Raw genomic sequence first — 22,020 nt, 5'->3', positions numbered from 1 at the left:
ATGAGGGTAAAGAGAAGTAAACGGTTTCATTTAAGGAAGTGAAGCCTTTCTTAAAATAATAACAATAATAATCAGCATGTTGTATTCAACAACATTATATGTGGATGAGTGTTGCGAGTTCCAGGAGAACTGAATGCAATTTTAATTTGTACTTTACTCAGTATGACTATCTAATGACATAGTCATACTCTGGATTAGAAGCTTCTACTTACCTCAACATCATCATCACACTTCTTGCTGACATTTGTCACCTTGAACAGTTCCAGGGGCATCCGTCGCTTTGCCTAATTTGATAATTCCAATTAAAACTGTGTTTATCCTCAGTGTAATTACAGTCATCTGTCTCGAGTGCTCCCCACTAATTGTGTACAATGATACAGATTTCATGTTAGTTTCCCTCTGAGTGTACTGCCTCAGTAGATAATGCTGTTAGACTGTAGCAGCAGCAGTTGAGACTAATCTTATTTACTACAAGACGCCACATTGTGCAGACTCACATGGATTCAGACACAGTCATGTTGTTTACATCCTTTGTCACAATTTTTTATAAAAAAGAAAGAAAACAACAACTCAATGCCTATTAGACATGATCTTCCTACACTAAGCTGTAGGGAAAGCCTTTCTACTATGCCTCCTTTCAGACTTGTAGCAGGTGTTAATGAACATGCCTGTGGGGCTGATTCCATATTCTTGACAATTGTTATGATAACTTTAAAGGTAAATTCCAGAAAGGTTTAATACTATAAAAATTGCCCATGCCTTCCTTGTACAGTTTTGGCACCATTACTGACTGAATTTGACATGTTTTTTATTCAATTCAATTCATTATAGTTTTATTTATATAACACCACATCACAACAACAGTCACCTTTACACAGTCACAATAGTCTTAAGCCTTTTTTGGGAAGATAAAGACTCTACAATCATACAGAGGAAACCTCAACAATCCCATTTTAGCTAGCACTTGGCGACAGTGGGAAAGAAAAACTGCCTTTTAACGGGAAGTAACCACCAGCAGAGCCAAGTTTAGGGAGGTTGCATCTGCTACAACCGTTTGGGGTTGATGGGAGAAGACGGGATAAACTGTGGAGGAGAGCTTTAATAATAACTAGTGATTAAATGCAGACTGGTGTATAAACACATAGTGAGTTAAGGAACTTAACCTTAACTATGTGCTTTATCAAAAAAGGATAAAGCACATAGAGCTTATGGTTAGGGCACCCTGTCTACTTTCAAGCCTAATGTTGAATGTAGACAGGGTGTCTATTTCCCAAATTTAAACTGGGAGCTGGTTGCACAGAAGAAGGGCCTCAAAACTCAAGGCTCGGTCTCCCTAAGAACCCTAAGAACTACTAAGAACTACAAGTAAGCCAGCAGTCTGAGAGCAAATGACTGAATTTGGGTGATGTGGTAGAATGAGGTGTTTCATTAAGATAAGATGGGGCCTGTGAGAACGTGTGCGGTTTTAGATAGAAAGAAGGCAACAAATCAGAGATGCTTGATTCCCTTGTATATATAACTAGTGATAACTAGTGATCCTGAACCATGCACTAGTTATGCCTCAATAGGCTTAGGCTTCTCACGATGCAGAGCATTTCTTCTTCACTTACCTCTTTTCACTCTCTGTCTAAATATAGTAGTGGAGCAATTAATAAACTGGCCCTTCCTCCTATAGTTTGCCTTTTGTCCCATCTCTCTCTGCTCTCTACTCTTTTCCCTTACTCCTAACCAGTTGTAGCAGATTACTGCCCCTCCCTGAATCTGATTCTGCTTTCTCTGGAGCTGCCGTCCTGCTAAAATAGAGATCTTACAATATAACGTCACCTAGGTGACTGTTGTGTTGTTATGAACTGGCATTATATAATGAAATGTAATTGAAATAGGACTGAATTGAATGTTTTAAAACTAGGACTTAATGGATGATATTTCCCCATCTCCTTCATGGTTTGAGACTCAGCTAAAGAGGAAAGAGGCTAGTTTCACATGAAATGCTGGAGTGCACTGATATCATAGTGTTCTCTGGAACAGTATGTTTTTTATTATAGGAAAAAACATGCATCTGCCACTAGGGCTCAGTCTAATCATAACTTAGTCCGTCTCCTTCCTTCCACCCACACTGCATGTTAGTTAGTCTGCTGAGACACTGAGAGAAAGGGGAACACTTTATAGAGCACATTATAGCACACTGTCACACATTACAATCCCACCTTCTTAAATCCCCCAAACCAAAACCTGTCATGTGATACAATCAAGCTGAAGCTGACTCACACATTCTGCTGTTTTTCCCTTTTCACTTCACTGATTTTCTATGCAAATGTGATTTTTCTCTTCAGGGGCTAAACGTTACTCAACTTAGTTGTGTTTCTCCATAACAATCATGAGACCTACTGAACAGATTACAATTGATGTGTGTGACGGAGGAAAGAATGATGCAGGAAGCCTTAAACAGGCCTTAAAAACCTTTTGGCTAGTAGTATATTAGCAGAATAATCATTTGCTAATGTTAGAGAAGAATGTGTGTGTGTGTGTGCAGACACGTGTGTTATGCTGCATCATTGTGTTGTGTTATCACTGCATTTTCCTCCGACTGCAAGTGAATTGAATTCTAGGGTGCAAACATCACGTTCACATGGCCTTGAACCTTGCAGCTACATCTGAAAACATTATTCTTGGAAGACAGATCATGATCCTGCAAAACTAACTGAGAAGTGTTTAGTGAAAGTACCATAACTATATATCATTTGGACCAGACTAGACTGACATACTTCAACAACAAGAACAGCTGTCACATCTTACTGTGTGCTTTGACCACCACAGTCAAATCATTATTACAACTCAGTCACAACAAAGGCCACAAACAACCTTAATGCAACGATTTCTTGCAAAGGCAGCTCACAGTTTTCACTTCCCTATTTGTGGTGTATGCTCAGTATGCATTTGTTTGTATCAGATACTTCTAATAGACTTTAAAAAAGTATAGAATAGGTGATTGACAAGTATTTTGTCCTCAGATGTCTTGCACAAAAGACCAGAACCCCAGGCTGTGATTTCTCATTTTCAAACATGGTTTAAAGCAAAATCAGTTTCTTCATAAACCAGAGGTCAAAAACGGGTCATGCAGTTGCTAACTCATTTGTATAATTGCAATACTTCCTCCCTTTTATTTATGTCTTTATTTATGTTGTCAAATTCAACTGGCCAATTTATTGTTGGCTAGTTGGAGAAAGAAGAGGATGAAGATTGTAGTCCCAACTACATATCTGCAGAGGTATGGAGAAGACGGAAGTGAGCGGGGGTTTTGGAACAGATTGTATAGCACACTCTTGGAGAGTGAGAGGATGTTTTAGAAATGGTACTGTGTACTCGTACCAGTTTTCAAGATCCAGGGTGATATGGAGAGTTGTAGTAACTACAAAACAATACATTCATGAGCCATACCATGAAGCTGTGGGAAAGAGTTATGAAGTGAGGTGATGATATAGGCATAGGTATCGCTGTAGCTCAGGAGGTAGAGTAGGTCTCTTCTATGAATGGGTGAATGAGGCATGTTAGTAAAGTAAAGTGCTTTGAGTGCTCTACCAGAGTAGAAGCGTGCTACATTAGAACCAGTCCATTTACAGTTTACCTTTATTGGTTTCAGGCCAAGAAAGAGCAAGCGATAGATATGATGGCTGCTTTGAGAATGTTAATGGAGAAAATAAATAAGGTTAGAAGGAGTTGTTTGTGGAATTCCTCTTCCAGAGAGCATTTTCATTCAAAAAACTGCAAGTCAATTAGAGTTTTTGTTGATTTATAGGTTATTTGGTATTTTATGAGTAAGTCACAAAAGTGCTTTCTTGCTAGGTCTAGTAAAATTAGCTACACCTGCCCACACCTTTCCCACTTTCCGTGAGATAACCCAAAGAATGGGAAGATCCAACAGGCTCAGAAAACTGATTTGTGATTGAAGACAAAATCATTGTGAAGGTGCTCATCAGCAGATTTTTAATGTTACAGGATGCTAGTTGTGTTTTCTCCACTAGCGCTTTTTCTCTGCCAGAAAATGTCTTCATATGTAAAACTGCAAGGCACTTAGAGTTTCCTTCTGTGTTTACATAATTATTTGGCCATTTTAACAGTAGGAGTTTGTGTGTTTTCCCATATTTTATACGTATATGTTTTAAAAAAGAAGCAAAAAGTCCACTGAGTACCCTTTTCTGTAAAAACAGCCCTGTGGCACATTATCTGTCAGTCAAAAGCATCTCAGTGTATACAGCGTCCAGCACCATGCATTACTCTTTAATTAGTACAGTTCCACATAGAGGCATAAAGGCATTTCTCTCTGTAATCAGATTTTTTAGACATTTGTCTGATAGCTTTTCCCCTTTCCTGCTTTTGTGTGTGTGTGTGAAGGAAGATACCTCTAGGTCTGTCGTCACTGGGGCGAGTGACCAGAATGGAACGTTTGACATGAAAACGTTTCCACAGGGGCACGTGCTGCGTGTGCATGTTCCCAGAGTTCAACTTCTTGTGGTCTGAATAGGAAATTAGGCAGACTTACTGCCATGACAGTCAGGCACAAAACCTCAAAGGCCATGCCCATTTGATGCTATTTACTTTTACACACCTAAGAATGCAACTGCGATAGGATAGGCCAAAAGACCCACTGTGGAAGACTCTGATTCTGTCTAGCTCTCCTATAGAGCTTTTCTAGTAACTGTCTTCCCTTATAACTATTCCCGTAAATCCAAGCGTGGATTACCAACCAGGCTCAGTGGATGACTGTCCTGTCCACTTTGCCTCCAGGTTATCTTTGTGTGAATACATTAGTGGTAGTTTGATTAAAGGCAACTAAAACTGTAAGGGTCAGACAGTCAATCCTGTCTTACTGTGAATCCTTGTGTTATTGCATGAAATCAGGACTTATCTACCCAGTCTGAGCAATGAAGACTGAAAGCACTGGGAAAGAACCAGGATTTTTATTTGAACTGTGTTAAGGTTCACTGATTTGTTTGTTATAGCATTTTATACTAATTAAGAACAATATTCTGCTAATGTTTTAATTTATTTTTTCTCTCCAAGGCGTATAAATTAAGGTTTTTTAACAGGAGCACCACCAGTAGTGGTAAATAAGAACACTGGACTGGGGGACAACAGACCTGCCCCAATAATGAGTTAACCAACTTTTTTTACTGGGTCGACTTGACCTGATCATTAGCATTACACTCTCACAAGCGAAAAGGTTTGGGGTTCAAACCTCTTGGACAGCAAGGCTTTTCTGTGTGGAGCTCTTGGCTGTGACTGTGTTGGTTTTCCTCCCCCGGTTACTGTATAGAATAAAGCACTGTGTGAATGTGCCTTGTAGTTAAAAGTGTGCAGTCAGTTAAACTAGAAAAGTAGTATTTTGGTGCCAGGTTATTGTGTTAAATGATCTTTAAAAGCTGATAATAAAACTGCTCCCATTTGCCATAGGAGCAGTTTGGTCGTACAAATATTAGATGAACGTCTGTTATTTTACTTTTTTCAAGTTTTCTTGGAGTCCACCTGAAAGATGTACACTTAGTTGTGCAGTGTAATTTAAGTCAGTGTCTTCATAAAAAATAGGTATGCATGTGGATGTCCACAGGAAGGGTAATTTCAAACACTCATAGACCTCAAAAGTAAATGCATCAAAGTGTACAGTGTGGTTTTGTTTCCTGGTTATTGACTGGATATGATTTTAATGTGACATGACAAGCAGTAATGTAGGGAATACCTGTGAATTTCAGGTGTATATGCATATTTTGTATTGAAACGTGCACAACAACAATCACTGGCTTTTAAATGTTGAACTAGGAGTGAGCACGTGAAACAGCAGTCAGTCATGAGGCTGGCTACAGCAGACCACTGGGGCTGATGTCAGCCCTGCGGTATGTGCCTGCTGGGCTTGGCTGTAAGCTGACCCCCCCTCTATTTTGCTTCTATTTCCAGGGCGTGAGCGGAATGTCCGTGGATGAGAAGTCTGAAGCCCCCATGTATGTGTATGAGTCAACAGTTCATTGTACCAATATCCTCCTCTGCCTCAACGACCAGCGGAAGCAGGATATCCTGTGTGATGTGACTGTCCTGGTGGAAGGCAAGGAATTCCGAGGACATCGGGCTGTGCTGGCTGCGTGCAGCGAGTATTTCCTCCAGGCGTTGGTGGGCCAGGCAGAGAATGGCTTGGTTGTTAGCCTTCCTGAAGAGGTAAGTGTATCTATCGTATTGTTTCCCCAGACAGGTTTTGGTTGCAAGGGTGCAAAGGGTGCTGCGTTTTAGACAATGCAACAATAAAAACTCCTTGCTGGTGCAAATACAAAAACAATAGCAATAGCTTTTGCACACTTGCAGACAATCTTTGACTATGCCTTCTATCTACTCCCACCTCAAGCTAAAACACACAGCTCTTAACAACTCATGTGTTTTTATCACGTAAAAATCAACAAGGAAGGTTGCTGGTTTAGCTCAGTGCGTTGAGCAGCTGGCCTGGGTTCAAGTCCCGTCTCTCTCTCTCCCTCTGCTTTCCTGTCATCTCGTCACTGTCTCTGTCAATAAAGCTGATAAAAGACAAAATCTTACATGAGTAATACTGTGATGATTTTCTATGGTTATTATTCAAATATGGCTTATACCTGCACAATAGATCCAAACAAGGAACAAAATATACAACATGGCTCATTAGGAATACCACTGTGTTTCATAGAGGGAGGAGTCATTTATGGCCAGGTGTGATTCTGTTTTCGTTCAGTAAACCATTCTTTGATCTTGATGATGTTGTAGTGTGTATATAGTGGATAATTATGCTTATCTAGATCACTTAGAGCTGCTTTGGAGTGCCCTCAGAACATGAGGAGGAAGCTGAAAGCTAAATAAATATTCTAAATAAATTCAAACAGGACCCTAGGGTGGGGGCAGGTTATCTACGTGTTTAAAACATATTGTAATATGTCACAGCAGCTATGTAATATATTATATATCATTTTTTTTGTGAACACGAATCTGTCCCAGGACCTCCCCACCCTTACACATACATACATGGAAAGCATCTAAATACTTTCTGTCACTCCGATGAATGCATCAGGAGCAATTGCCCAAGGACACTTTGGCATGCAGACTGGAGCACCTAGGAATTGAACCACCTGCCTTCTGAATAGTTGATGACCTTCTCTACCTTCTGAGCCACAGCCACCCCAAAGTAAGACTCAGTATGACATATGGAATTGGTGTGGACGTGGCTTGCAAAGTGGCTTGCAGATGTGCAAATGTGCGCTTAAGTAGCACATACTTTGTGAGAGTTGTTACCTATTGAGGAATCAGCTGATGCGGGCTTGCATCAAGATCAGATGAGCTAATCTCATCTTTGTGGCTTGGCTCAGCTGTTGTGCTCAAGAAAAATGCAACTTATTAGGGTCAGGAAACTTTGAGACACTTGAGGTCTGTGACCTTAACGTCTAAATTCAGGTCATTTCAATTGCAACACAAAGTATATGTTTGAAGTATTTGATTATCACAATGCAACATTTGCTATCGCACGTCTAGCACAGTCACGCTACAACAGCTAGCTAATCATACTGTTTCAAGATTTATCAACAAATGCAAACACAACAAGAAAGTTTACTGAACAAAAGCAAAAAACTTTAGGAAAGCAAAAAGAAAAAAAGGACTGAAGAAATATTCACATGGAAACCTGGAAAGTAAAAAAAAGGACACGACTGTATCGATGCAGATAATTACTAAAGGAAGCAAAACAAATGGTCATGCACAAAGAAAGTCACTCCAAAAATAAAACAGGAAGAATTTGACATGGGCAAACAGTATTAGACCGCAGAGAGAGATTCACACCTGACTCCATGACAGAAACATGTAAAGAAGCTGCACATGTGGACAAATAGCAAAGTAAGGAATATGGAGATCTCTAGTGCAGTTCCAGGAAAAATTGATATTACTCTTTAAGATGTGGCATCTGGGTTTAAATACAGGAAAAAACAAAGCATTGTTTTATGCCATTTAAAGAAGGAAGTTATTATGACAGAGCAGAGGTCTGGGGAAGGTTTCTTTTATGTTTTGAGATAAAATCAGAAGTAGTCACTTGATTTGGATTCATCTTGGTCCCTCTCTCTAGGGGCTTGGCCAACCCTTCGGGTTTCACAGTGGTACTATCAAATATCCCAGAATTTCACCTGAAATCCATCTGCTTCTGTTTTAATAATTTATTACTTCTCGGCCACATGTACTGATTTTCTCTTCAGGTAATTTGTTTGTTTTGCTTGTTTTTTTACTGTGTTCTGTTGCTGTAGAACATAGGCAACATAGATATTACTGCGTATTTTTATTTGTTCTCTAAATAACGTCAAAAACATTATTAAACATTCGTTTAGCTTAAATCACTAGAGATTATTAGCTAATTGTAACCTTCTGCTAGGACATCGCTATTTGCCAGCCAAGGAACTGATGTACATTATTATTTTAGTTTGTTAAAAAAATTCTCTTCCTTTTCTGATCAAATTGGGCTTCAGCATTTGTTTACAGTACAGCTCCAGATCCAGGTGACAGCAAGTCAAAATGATGTTACCTATGTCCAGCAGCAGCCTGCATTCAGCTATAAATTGATATGGATCAGTTAATGTCTTTTATTCACTGTAACATTTAACTTTTGGGTGACGGCACAAAAAACGGAGAGAGCAAAAGAAACAATATAATAATTATTGTAAGGTTATATTTTTGATATTTTCTAGTTTCTAGTTGAGTGATGAGGATGGAGAAGAAAGGACAGATTATACACGAAATAGAGAAGTCGGGTGGAAAAACAAAAGTTATTTTTCACAAAGTCGTTTTTTATGTATTTCGCAGATGCTTTGTGTGTTTTCCAGTAGCACACTTAAAACATGCCACTGGCCATTCTGAAGAGAACACATTGATATGAATGGGAGCATTTTACAGGATTGACTGCAAACATGGCTGCCACTACATTGCTGTGATGGACTACAAATCTATTCTTCACTTGTGAAATTAGGGTACACGATGCTCTGTGCTGAGTCTGAGTTTGCATGAATTCAAAAGCGTGTTGTGCATGTTTCTCATCTTGTCGGGTTTGCTGCAAATAGTTAATTAACCTCTTTAAAGACTGCGTCTTTGCCTCGCATTTGATAACTAAAGGCTGCACCCTCGAAAGGCTGGATTAGATTTAAATGTCTGCTTATTCACTCTGAATTATTATTCTTAGACACTTAGGGATGGGTATTGATAAGATTTTCACGATTCCGATTCCATTTTCGATTCTGTTTAATGATTCGATTCTTTATCGATTCTCTTATCGATTCTTTTTTTTAAAAAAAGGAGAACACTAAGGTCGATAAGCTTAGAACTTTGTTTTATATCTTCTCTTTGAACAAGATAGAAATTTAAGAGTAACAAGGCCTTACAAACCCAACAGTGAGATCTTAAGAGATCCACAGCCTACGGCTCTTCAATGGGGTGTCACAGGGTCCCCAGCAAAAAAAATTGTTAATTTTAAAACAATAAAATAAATATTCTTCTGTAGCAATAACAAAGTGTAACAAATTATTCTGTAGCAATTACACAAGAATATCCAGTAATGTCCCTGCCTACAATTAAACACATTCACTTACTGAAAATCGGGGGCATCTGCTGTGGCAAATGGGTGCAAGCCTTTTACCACAAACTTAGTCACTGCTCGGTGACATTCGTCTATCCTGGCCTGAAAGGAGACGCTACCGGTAGACTGCAGTGAGAAATGCCAGCATCTGAGCCAGACTCTGTCTGTCTCTCTCATCATGGTCACCTAAATGCACAGTAATGGCAGGTTTTGTAATAAGGCAGATCGCGCTAACATAATATGCACTATTAGTTGATTATTTACCTGCCACATTAACGGGAGAGGACGTGCAAACGTTACCACTGCTGCTGGGTTGAGATTCACGAGTCCAGAGCAGAATTAAAAACACGACATTCATTTAAGGTCATCGCATGTTTTGTGAGCAAATGCTTTTGCATATTCGTAGTGTTTCCTCCCTTAAATGAAGTATCTACTTTGCCAGTATTGCAAGTTGCCCTGTTGTCATCCGTTCTCATAAAGTATAACCAAACTTTTGAGCGTTTGAGTCGCCATGTTTCCTGCCAGGTAAATGACGCTCCGCAACGTGGTGACGTCATTCGGGGCGACTGGAATCGATAAGGGAATCATTTGCAAAAATGGCAAACAATTCCAAGGAATTGAAACAGTGGGAACCGGTTCTCAGAGCACAGCCCCCGTAAAAGTTTGAACCTAGAATCACCCCTGCTATAGGATAAAGATTCAGGGAAAGGTGTACAAAGTGCTGATATTGCCAATTATCACCTGGCAGCTGCTGCTGGCGCTGATGCTAGAGGTATGTAGCACTTTGAGGTGAGATCAGTGCCACCTTGGGTTCTGTGCTCATCAGGTTCAGCAACACTTCTCACTCTTCCTCACCTCAGATCTCACACTGTCTCTTTAAACAGAGCTACTTCAGAGCTCTTCAGCCAAACACATGATAAAAGCACCTCGCTGATGTATTGGTGTCACACATTCATATTCCTATAGACATGCGGTGCTGTGAAAACTGGGGCACATCCCACTTGTGCTGCAGCTCCTCACTGGTGCTAGCGTGCATTAATAAAGTAATGCCTGCCAAATGACTTTGTTCCTGCACTTACTGAAAAAGAAAAATGAGCTGTGTTTTTTTTATCTGCTTAACTCAAAGAAAGACTGCAGAGAACAGCTCACATGTGTTCAAATCAGCATCCCTGTAATTAAGTGATTGCATGCTTGAATGATGTACCAGCTGCTTTGTGTTTCAGGTGTGACACAGAGTGTAGAAAGTAATATCTTTCAAATGCAGTCTTAAATGTGCCACAAAGAGTGAGTCTCACTGGGAATTTGTTCCTTTTTATTTCATTTGATAACGCATCGTATATTATTCACATTTAATCAACATGGCAGGACAACACATGAATATGAATAATCTTATATATATGAACATTAATTTGTTCTGGAGAATCTATGAATAAGGATATAAACATCAGACAATGTTATAGAATAAAGGTGATCCCCTCGCTGTAGGGTTTCAGGTTTTTCTTTTATTTGTCAACTTGTGAACTTGTGTATTTATAGTATTTTTGATATAAGACACACATTTGTAATGTAGAATGGTATACAATAAAAAATCAAAATGTCACTTGTCAGGTTTTTTTTTTTTTAGTCTTTTCATCTTTTTTTAATTTTAACAGCTTTCTGTGGTTCTTCTTTAATATATCTCTCCAACACTGCAGCCATGATGTTCCTGTAATGTAACATCAGGGGTTTTTTGACGTTACATTACTGTTGTTTTACTTTCAGTGACTGAAATCTGCTGAGGCACCTCTGCCTCTAGTTTAAATCCCACATTTTCTCTGTCGCTGGAGTTGCTAGCTCAACCCTCACTGTCTGTGTCAGCTGTAAGCAGCAGCCTTTAGCTTAGCTGCATATGTTCAACACTTAACTGACACTCAGGTGTATGCAGTCAGGTGTTTCTTCAGCTATAGAAGTCCACCGCCAATGATAGGTGGAGTAGCCAGGTCTCTCATCTATAAATAATGTGACTGTGGGCTTGCACGGGTGACTCTAGTTCATCATAGGGATAAAAAAGCAGAAGCATGGTGGGCCCATAACCCAGAGGTCGATTGATGGAAACCATCCTCTGCTAGAATGGTAGAATCATTTCCTCTGGGATTAATGCAGTATTATAATTCTGGGGGGAAAATAGGTATTATTCAATTGCACATTTCCACCTATAGAACACTAGAAAACAGGGCAATGGAGCCTATCCCGGCTACCTTTGGACTGTGGGAGGAAGCCTGGACAGCACATGCAAACTCCCAAAGAACCACTGGCTAAAATCACATTATGCCACTTGAAATTTAAAATAAAAATAATATGCAGTACATCATTACATTTTCATTTTCAATACTTAAACCTAACCAGCAAGTCAAGGTAAAAGTAAGGGGAGAGTAAAAACAAAACAAGCAGTATACCAAGTACATTACTGGTTCTGTCATTTTTGAGCCATGAATGAAATGAATTAGCAGCGTCTGTTTGCTTATAAATGTAGAAATTATAAATTTGCGTAGTTTAAATTTGACTCTGTCTGTGGCTGAGAGAGTTTTGGACGCATCAAAATTCATAGAATATTTCATCCTCTACTGTAGCCTATGGCAAGATGGCATTATAATTATGCCCCAGTATATGATCAGCTAGAAAATTACATTAATGTTTTGTTGTTACAGTATTTTCCCACCTCTAAGATGACACTTGTTCACCTGGTCCTTAAAAGCAACTTCTTGCAGCAATGTCAATAACTGACTGTCTTGGTATGAAAGCAAAGACAGATGTTTTGTGAAATCAGTGTTGTGTGACTTTTGGAACAGAAAAGCATTATGTTCCACTGTGATTTTGCTTCTTATGAATAAGACTACAAATAGCTCTTCAGTCATCTTTTTCCAAGCTTTACCAAGTAGTTGTTGTTGCCTACAGTTTTGTTTTTTTTTTAATCACTTACAAGGCAAAATGTCTTGAGGTACTCCATCCACCAACTCAGCTTGATCAAGGACTCCATCTGCAAAATGCATCTGAAGGTGCCTCACACAGTCTGGCCCCATACCAAGCACCGGCGCTGAACAATCACATATATAGCTTGTTAGACAGATGGTGGTAGTAAGAGCCCAGAGACAGACCCCTGCCTTCCTTAAAGATGGGGATTAGGAGATGAAGAGGCGGCTTTACGGGAATGAGCTTCCGTTGGAGTAGTGCTCACCCAACCCCCTCGATACAGCAGGGAGCCTCTATTTGGGCCCCGTTGTATTCAAATGCCACCAGAGGCATCAACACCCAGACAAATCAATCTAAGCTCGCCATTGTGCCACAGGTAGCCACTGCAGTATTGCCCTCAACAAGAGGTGTCACCATTCACAAATGTTCATCTTTTCAAACTGCTGCAACATCTCACTCTGTTTAATCTGTGAATCTCTGAGCTTTGGTAAATGGTAAAATGGCCTGTATTTGTATAGCGCTTTACTAGTCCCTAAGGACCCCAAAGCGCTTTACACATTCAGTCATCCACCCATTCACACACACATTCACACACTGGTGATGGCAGCTACATTGTAGCCACATTGTAGCCACCTGGGGCGCACTGACAGAGGCGAGGCTGCCGGACACTGGCTGCCCTCTGACCACCACCAGTAGGCAACGGGTGAAGTGTCTTGCCCAAGGACACAACGACCGAGACTGTCCGAGCCAGGGCTCGAACTGGCAACCTTCCCATTACAAGATGAACTGCCAACTCTTGAGCCACGATCGCAATTGGTATTGACATATCATTAAAATGCTGGTAAAAATCAACATGTATTCAACCCAGCTACGATAGCAGCAGGACAATGTGTCAAGTTACAAAAATCAAGAGGTGCACAACCGGCAGAAGTAGTCAATATGCCAACAGCTTTGTCCTTTGTCCTTTGCCAGGCAGTACGGGACAAAGTGCTAGTGGTAGCAAAGAGTGATGACACCTATTGTTCAGGAGAATACTGCCTAACTGCATCGCAACACGCGCAAAGGGACTAAAGCTACACTGGCACTTTGGGCAATTTCTCTGCCAGGACTAGAAATGATATAGCAAAGACGTATCATTCCTAAGATGCTGTTTTGAGTGTGCCAGGGAGAGTAGAGGAGTATAATCCCCATGTTTATGGTCTTTGTTTTTAACCTCCATAACCAGGCATTCCATCAGTTTGGGCTAAGCAAATATTCTATAGAAGCATGGTGAATAAACAACATTTGCTGAATGTCATGTTCCTAGCATTTTATTTCGGTTTTCTACATTTTTTTAGAAAACAACACTATAATCACAATCTTGCTGTGTCTTAAACAGTGGAGGTGAGGTCATGTCCTCCCAGTGTCTGGCCTGTACTGTAAGCTGTACTGGCAGCAGATTAGACATACACTATCTGATTTAATCCAGTGTCAGGGGAGGTATACTTCCCCACAGCTCAGCACCAGGAACGTCTGAGCTTCTGTTGCCACTGAGGATGACACTTTCCTTATGCTACCAGTTGTCTCAGAATTACAGAGATGCTGTACTCAGTATCTCTGAGCAGACTATCAGGGGAAGTGGGAAAACAAGACACAGCTGAACTAAATCTCATAATGTGACAAGGGGTAGTGAAACTAAAAGCAAGGTACAAGCATAGTTTTATTGTATTCGTTTATGCTGCAGCTTTGTGCTCCATCTCCATCTCAATTTCCCACTTCCCAGACTTATCTTATGTCATCTCAGCGTACAGTAAAGGGCCTGTTTCATTTCCATTAGGGCTTCTTACTGTTTGTTTGAGCACACAGAGAATAATGCCAGGTTCCTTCAAAAGCTACTGTCACCAATAGAGATGGAGTGTTTTTCTCTTTTGCAGGGGAAACACTCATTGTGATGCTATGCCATGTCCTCATTAACATGCATGACATGCAGGAATTCACTGGAGGACATTTGCATAAATTATAGGAAAGTAAGAGCAAGTGCAGGGTGAGGGCAGAAGGAGAGAGAGCCGGTGTACTATTGTTTGTTTATGAAAGGATATTTGGCAGGTTTCCTAAAGGTGCCATGTGAATTGTCCGTGTGTGTATGATTTGTCACTGCTTGTAATTTTCTGCCCTGTAATGTATGATCTATCCACTTCTGATGCAAAGCAGGGCTGTTACCCTAAAATGGGCCCAGTCTGTTGCACTGATTAATTTGTTTCTTTGTGTTAAGTTGTACACTTACCATGACTTTCAGCTGCTAGCAGCACCAGTGAGAAGGAAGCTCTCTTCCCTCCCCTACTGTTCTCCCTTTAACAGCTAGTTACCAATAGTAACAGTCTCTCTTTATCTCATTTCTTCTGTGCTAGTTCTATATACCTTCAGTATCTATTCCCTCCCTCCATCCATCCTTTGTTGCTCCTTTTACACATTCCTTCATTAGGTGGCTGTGCTGGTTGTAACAGTGGAGTAATCACATATGGTGCAGGGCACACATAAAGATGTGCTCCTGCAGGCAGCAGCTGCTGATACTAGCTGAAAATAGATTCCTAGTTCACTCAGCACTTTTCCTCCAGCAACTTTGCTGTTAATGCAGCAGGCCGGCCACTCAGCCTCACTTAGGCTGCCACTATCACAGCAGATGTGCAGAGTGTAAAGGTGCAGGACACAAGAGGCAGATTGTTCCAACAAAAAACTGGCCTTTTATTTGGCCAAAAGTGAAATCAATCCTGCCACATCCAGAGCAGACAGCAAGCACAAAAGTGGAGGTACACTAGCATTTTAACAATACATCTATACAGCACTTTATTTTACTTTTTGAGGTTTGAGTAGGGTTCATGGTTTGTTTTTGTTGCCTTGAAGTTTTTACAAGTGTAATTATCTCACTGCAACGGCAGATAAGTTCTTATCCTACAGAATTGTGACTTTATGATAATAAATCTGTAAAGTAGCCTTATAATGCAGAAATTAACATACTGTCATCAAGATGATTTAAGATGCAACAAGAACGGTAGCAGTGTAAAAGACACACAGTCTGTCATTATTGGAGTTCATTATTGGATAAATACAGACGTATGTTGTATATTAGTTGTGCTGTGCTTATTAGCAGATAGTCTGGTCAAAGCCCCTCCCTCCACCCCAATCTGTCACAGTTGAACGCACTCACACCTACTCTAGCAGAGGCACACTCACCATCACAGATACAGCATCAGCAGTTTGCTTTTAACAATGACTGATGTCAGTGATTGTGCTCAGAAGTCTGTTGAGCAGGAACCCAATTTAAGGCGCATTGCAGCAGAGGCATCTGGAGACTGGATAAACAGGGATAGCTTCCAGACGCAGTTGCATTGTACCCTGCAGGTACAGGATATATTCTTAAACTAAGGGTATATCCTGACTAATGTGTTCTTGTTTCTTAAAACTATTAAAACTATTACTACATATACACCAACTGTTTACATTAATCCAGTGATGAGGACCCTTGAAAGTTCTGTGACAACTCTGGGATTGTGCTGAAGTTTTGATAAGCAGACACCTTTTTTTTTTTGAAAAGGATAAACCATCATTCATTACCTGTCTTAGAAGTCACCAGATAAACTAAAATATTATAGAATTCACACATCTTTTGTATATGTATCTTTCTTTTGATTGTACTTGCGCTTGTTCTCAGTACAGGCTTCCTCAGGTGGATGGAAAATACTCCAGGTGCTGCTTTAATGTGTTACTATACTGACTTTGTGACAGCTGGTCATGTATCTTTAAGAGCTGCAGAGCTGCCAAGTTAAATGATTGGTCCTAATTTTTACAGTGCAGTGTTTTTTTTCTGCAGAAAACTGTGATAATGTGCACATTTAAAAAAAAAAAACTTTAAAAATAAATGATTGGTGTAACCTAAGTAATGGGCATTCATATTCTAAACACTTATATCTATCGATCATAAACAAGACTATTTGTAATCATGTCACAGCAACAGAGAAACTCACTTAAACTAATTATGCAAGTCAAACTTGCATAAATTCTATTCATATAATATTGACATTAACATTGGAACTCTATATAATAGTGTCACACAGGCTGAGTCAGAAACACAACTGGGATATATTTCTAGTCGTGAAAAGGCAGCTGAAAATTCTGGAGAAGAATGTTGAGCTTTACAGTGTGAAGTCATTTAGTCGTAAGAGAGACTTGTTTTAATTAAGGAAGAGTGATCCATGAAAGATGAAATGTTATTGTTATAATAGTCAAAATGTAACTTCCATAAAATCCCAAATAAGGATTATCTTTTGGAAACCTGTAATAAACTTTAATTGAAAACATACACTGCATTAATATATTTAGTGATGAAATAAACACTTTACACTGTATTTCATTTCATTACAATCTTTTTTTAAATATAAAATTTAGTTATCAATCGCAAACCAGTAACAAGCAGTGCAGTATCTGGCTGCTCCAGTCTGCATGCTAAAGTATACTTGGGCAAGGTACTGAACCCCGAGTTGCTCCCCAATGGTTTTATCAGAGTATAAATGTAGATAGAAAGCAAATAGGTGTAGAAAAAAGCGCTTGTATAAATTGGTATGAATGGATTAATTAGGCATGTGGTCTGGTTAATGTGGTCTCAAGTAGAGTAGAGAAGTATGAGTATAAGAACCCATACATTTACCATAAACACAATGCAAAAATGACAAATGGCACCAAAATACAACAGGAAGCAAGAAGCAATAATGAAACAGGAGAACGCAGACGCAAAACTAATCTTAGCATAGAGGAATGACGTAGAAGGAAAAGTCAGGAACACTGAGTAAATAAAATAAACACACTGAGACTAAATAAACAAAATTGAAAACACGGAGGGAATACACCAACTTGACCATCTAAGCAATAAGCACAGAAAAGAATCATACAATACATACATACAACATACAATACTAAGTCCAGCAAAACATTTGATTTTTTTATTTAGTATGGTTTCTATATTTTCTGCAGGTTTGATTACATTTGATTACAAGTTTGTATAGCCCACTAATAAAAAAAAATACATACTTGTGCTGTAATTCATGAGGTAGACTTACCTTTTCCAGTCTATATGCTAAAGTGTCCTTAGTTAAGAACCTGAAACCTAAAATAGTTACTGATTTATCACTGATGTGTGCCAAAGAAATCACTCATTTTAATTTAAACTGTGTGAATGTGAGCAGTGGAAAATTCTAGAAAACTCTAGGAAGTTCTTAAATTGTAAATATGTTGGTCTGTAGTATAACAAGAAATAATCCAAAACAAGAGTAAGACTCTCTCTGACATTTGTTCTGCTAGCTCGTACTTGTTGGACTGATAAAAACCCCGATACATGGCAGTTTGTATCTTCTTCATTCCATACAACAAATGAGCTCAAGATATATGTACATGTACATACTACACTGCTCCTACTTGGACTTCTTTCTGCAGAGTAGCTAACTGAGTAATGGACATAATGAACAACTAAAGTTAAATATTTTTGTTTTATGTGTCTTTTTTCTTTTAGTCTGAAATACACTCAGTTGAGTGGCATTATTTGCTGGTATATTATATTTATTGTATTATATTATCTATCTATCTAGTTTATATTACAAGTACATTGTCAATTTGATATTCTTACAGTTGTTTGAACTACTTTTTATGAACAGCTTTAGTTGCTTTAGGTTCTTAGGTGATGTAAAGTGCTCTGAAAATGTAAAGTGGATCCACTGAAACACTGAAGCTTACTGTCCCACAGCCTGATAAAAGAGACATGGAAATCACCTCGGTTTGTCGCACATCAAAGTGAAATGAATGTGACTGATTAGGAGGGTTAGGTATTGCTGTATTGTTGTTGCCAGGAGTATGAAAGAGGTAAGTAGAATTAAGTAGAACACAGCATTAATATACCACATTTAGTGCACACTTTGTGGTTTTGGTAAAGTGCAACAACGTAGTTTTATACTGTTTTTTTTTTTTAAAGAATCATAGAAAATTTTGTTCTTTCAGCTGATTTTAAATCCAAATTCTGAACATGACGGGCTCCTGACAGTTTTAGTTTTTATTTTCTTCTTCAGTCATTTGCAGACTATGTGCTGTTTTAGGGTTTGAGAGTAAAGACTAAATATAAAGTTCCAAATTAGTACAAATTTGATGTGAGGTCAGCAAGTACAGTAGTCATTTTTTTGGATCATAGCGAACAATAAAATTATTATAAATTTGTTCGCCGCCAACAGAAGAAAAAAAGAAAACAAAGAATAAAAATCCATGGGGATCTACCCTTGTAAGAAGTGAACCACATTTGTAGTGCAGAAAACCCAGGGTGAAGTTACCTGGGTAAGCCAAAATCCGGAGGGTTGGTGGTTCAAACCTTGGCTGCTCCACTCTACTAATAAATATCCTTAGATGCTGGATACTGACTCCAAGTTGCTCTCTGATGCTTCCATCGGAGTGTGAATGTGTGTGAATATTAGAAAGCATTTAAGCTAAAAAAAAAAAAAAAAAGGTTCTTGTGTTAAAGGCGTGAATGAGGTGTCTTGTATAAAGCCCTTTGAATGCTAGGAAGAGTAGAAAAGTGCCATATAAAAACCAGTCCAGTGTAAAGTGTTAAGGCACTGGTAGTCAAAGCAGTTTCCCCAACAGTCCTTATAAAAAACAGATTGTTGCTGCTGCTCTCTGGGGTGTCTGACAGTGACTGCAGGACCTTTGGAAGCTACTGCTATTCGAGCATACCGAATACCATGGGTAATTCAGCTTCTTGCTTCCCCCAGCAAAGACAGCTAAACAACTAAACACTGGGCTTATTAAACCCATATTGTGTTAGCAGATGCTTTTCATCTACAAGCATCTGCTAAATCCTTTAAGAAAGACTTTACATTAATGGACACTCAAAAGTAGCTTCTATCTCATTCCCTTCACTGTGTTTGTCACCAGTGAAGTAACCTAACCTGTATGTACCTAACCTAACCTGGGATAAACCTGCAGGAATTGGTTGGTAGAGCCAGAGTAAAGAGCTGAGCACAACCTAGTGTGAATCTAATGCTGATCTCCATAAAGTATACAAACATGGAATGGAAAGCTTCCCTCTCTTAGCCAATGCCACATAGTTACAATGGGAATAGGCGGAAATCATACAAAATGTGAAAGGAAAAGTGTTTTTATGTATTATTATCCAAAAAGTATTAATTTATTATCAATATTGAAACTTTCGCTATGATCTACTGTTCAGTTTGTGAAGATCATTGCTAATTATTTTAAGAATTACTATCATATAGCTTTGAAGTACAGCTATCTCTTTGTTTTATAGTTCTCATGTCAAGGGTAAAAATAGGTAACTAAACATAAACCACTGCATGTGTTTATACATCTCACTGCAAATAAGAATTTTGCAAATACAGCAGTAGCAGGACTGTAGGGAAAGCCAACTCTGTATGACTGTGGAGCAGACGTGTTGATGCTGGAATGTCCCACAGATTGGTATTATGAACACAAAGATGGACACAACGTACCTACGTCCAGTATAGCACCAGATCTTCTTTTACTGCTGTATAGAATGCTCAGTGCTGGCCCAATAAAAAGATTAACCAGTACTTTGCAGTGTTTTTGTATGTCATTGGAGCTGTCAGTTTGTCTCACCACACTCCAAGTGCTCTGAACAATAGCTGCGCTGATAGTAATGCTGGCAATTTCCCTGTTTTTTGCAGGTCACTGCCAGAGGATTCGCCCCATTGTTGCAGTTTGCCTACACTGCTAAGCTGTTACTCAGCAGAGAAAACATTCAGGAGGTCATCCGCTGTGCTGAATTCCTGCGCATGCACAACCTCGAGGACTCATGCTTTCGCTTCCTGGAAGCTCAGCTGCGCAGCGAGGAGGACGGCTTGCTGCTTTGCCACAAGGTGGCAGGAGAAGCAAATAACTTGGAGGATGAGAACATGCAATCAGAAGCAGAAAGGCCCACCTCCCCCATGGCCCGACATTGTGCAGATGCCCTTACTTCGTGTCGAGACCCCGACAACGATCGGCTAACGATGGCTATGCCTGGTAACTTCACAGATAGCCGGCCAGATTTCGATCGCCATGGAGCATCGGATCTGCCGCGATGCCCCAAGTACCGGAAATACCAGTGGGCTTGCAACAAGCACAATAATGACTCCTCCTCACATACCAGTACCTCAGGTTTTCCAAGCACATTAAAGGAGACCACCATTAGTGGGGCAGTGGCAAATCAGGGCACACTGCCTTTGGCACAGATCAAAGTGGAACCACAGGCAGAGGAAGAGGCCATTCCTTTGTGCCTGTCAGGGGATGAGCAGGACGCCAGGGATACGGATGTCATAACAGCCATGGAGATGGATAACCCTATATCTGTAGAAAGAACCAAGAGACCCAAGTCCCCTTCCTGCCTGCGAGCCTTCTTCAAGAAAGGAGTTGACATCTCCAGTCTGCCCAACACGTCACAGCAGCTATTCGCCAACAGACTTATCTGCCCACAGGACAAAGGAAACTCTCAGGGAGATCATACAAAAGACTTAGGCCCTTTCACTGGGGAGGTGGCTCTATCTGTTGCATCCCCAAAAGAGGTGGATGGTTTTCCTGCTAGTTTGTCCCACAAATCAACTTCCTGCGATGGGGTTTGCAAACAGGAAGTTGAAATCGACCGCCGCAGTGTCATATTTTCCTCAGGGGCTTGCAATCGCCTGGGAAACCCAGCGCATTCCTACCCTGTTGGGAACTCTTTGGAGATTGAGCTCTCTGAGCACATGACAAAGGGGCTGTGGGCTGGAGCTAGCCATTCCCTACCCACCTCCCAGTCCTATTGTCCCAGCACCACTTCTTCTGAGCCCCAAGTCCTGTGCCGCCCTAGGCCCAACACCAGCTGCCCAGTGCCAATCAAAGTATGCCCGCGCTCACCGCCTTGTGAGACTCGCACCAGAACTTCCAGCTCCTGCTCCTCATACTCCTACGCAGAGGATGGCAGCGGAGGGTCTCCCTGCAGCCTGCCCCAGTTTGAGTTCTCTTCTTCGCCATGCTCTAATGTGGCTCGCTGTCTCAATGTGGACCAGCAGGAGCAAAGTGTAGGAGGGGAGGTTGTTTTTAACCAGGTGAGGCCCAAGATCAAATGTGAGCAGTCCTATGGCACCAACTCTAGTGACGAGTCGGGCTCCTTTTCAGAGGGAGACAGCGAGTCCTGCCACGTGCAGGAGCAAGGATCAGAGGTGAGTATAAAACATTGTTTTTCACATCTAACACAGAGTGTAGCTATTATACTCAAGTCCACCAACACTAATTATATTGCATTTACCTGCTCTCCATTAGCGGTCATTAAATCATTGTGTAGTAAAAGGAATGTTGCAAGCAAGATTTACAGCAGCACATACTGTCACGGGTACTGGGTCTGTGACCCAGTGTTTTGTGTGTTTTAGTTGTATTCTTTGATTATTGTTATT

General features: G+C 40.2%; 1 protein-coding gene across 4 annotated transcripts in view; it reads left to right on the top strand.

The window, feature by feature from the left end:
* The window catches only part of bach2b (BTB and CNC homology 1, basic leucine zipper transcription factor 2b), a 92,848-nt gene that overhangs the window by 47,844 nt on the left and 22,984 nt on the right, over positions 1-22,020 (top strand). For all 4 annotated transcript variants that reach the window (XM_040027279.1, XM_040027271.1, XM_040027277.1 and 1 more), the window contains 2 exons: positions 5,950-6,204; positions 20,278-21,789. In XM_040027279.1, coding sequence (XP_039883213.1) covers positions 5,962-6,204; positions 20,278-21,789 — 1,755 coding nt within the window. In that variant the 5' untranslated portion in view covers positions 5,950-5,961. The remainder of the gene's footprint in view (positions 1-5,949; positions 6,205-20,277; positions 21,790-22,020) is intronic.

This window comes from Simochromis diagramma, unplaced genomic scaffold (genome assembly GCF_900408965.1).
Source record: "Simochromis diagramma unplaced genomic scaffold, fSimDia1.1 OVJJ01000746.1, whole genome shotgun sequence".
Lineage (NCBI taxonomy): Eukaryota > Metazoa > Chordata > Actinopteri > Cichliformes > Cichlidae > Simochromis > Simochromis diagramma.
Note: the sequence above shows the minus strand (reverse complement) of the source record. Positions and strands in the feature narration are given on the sequence as shown.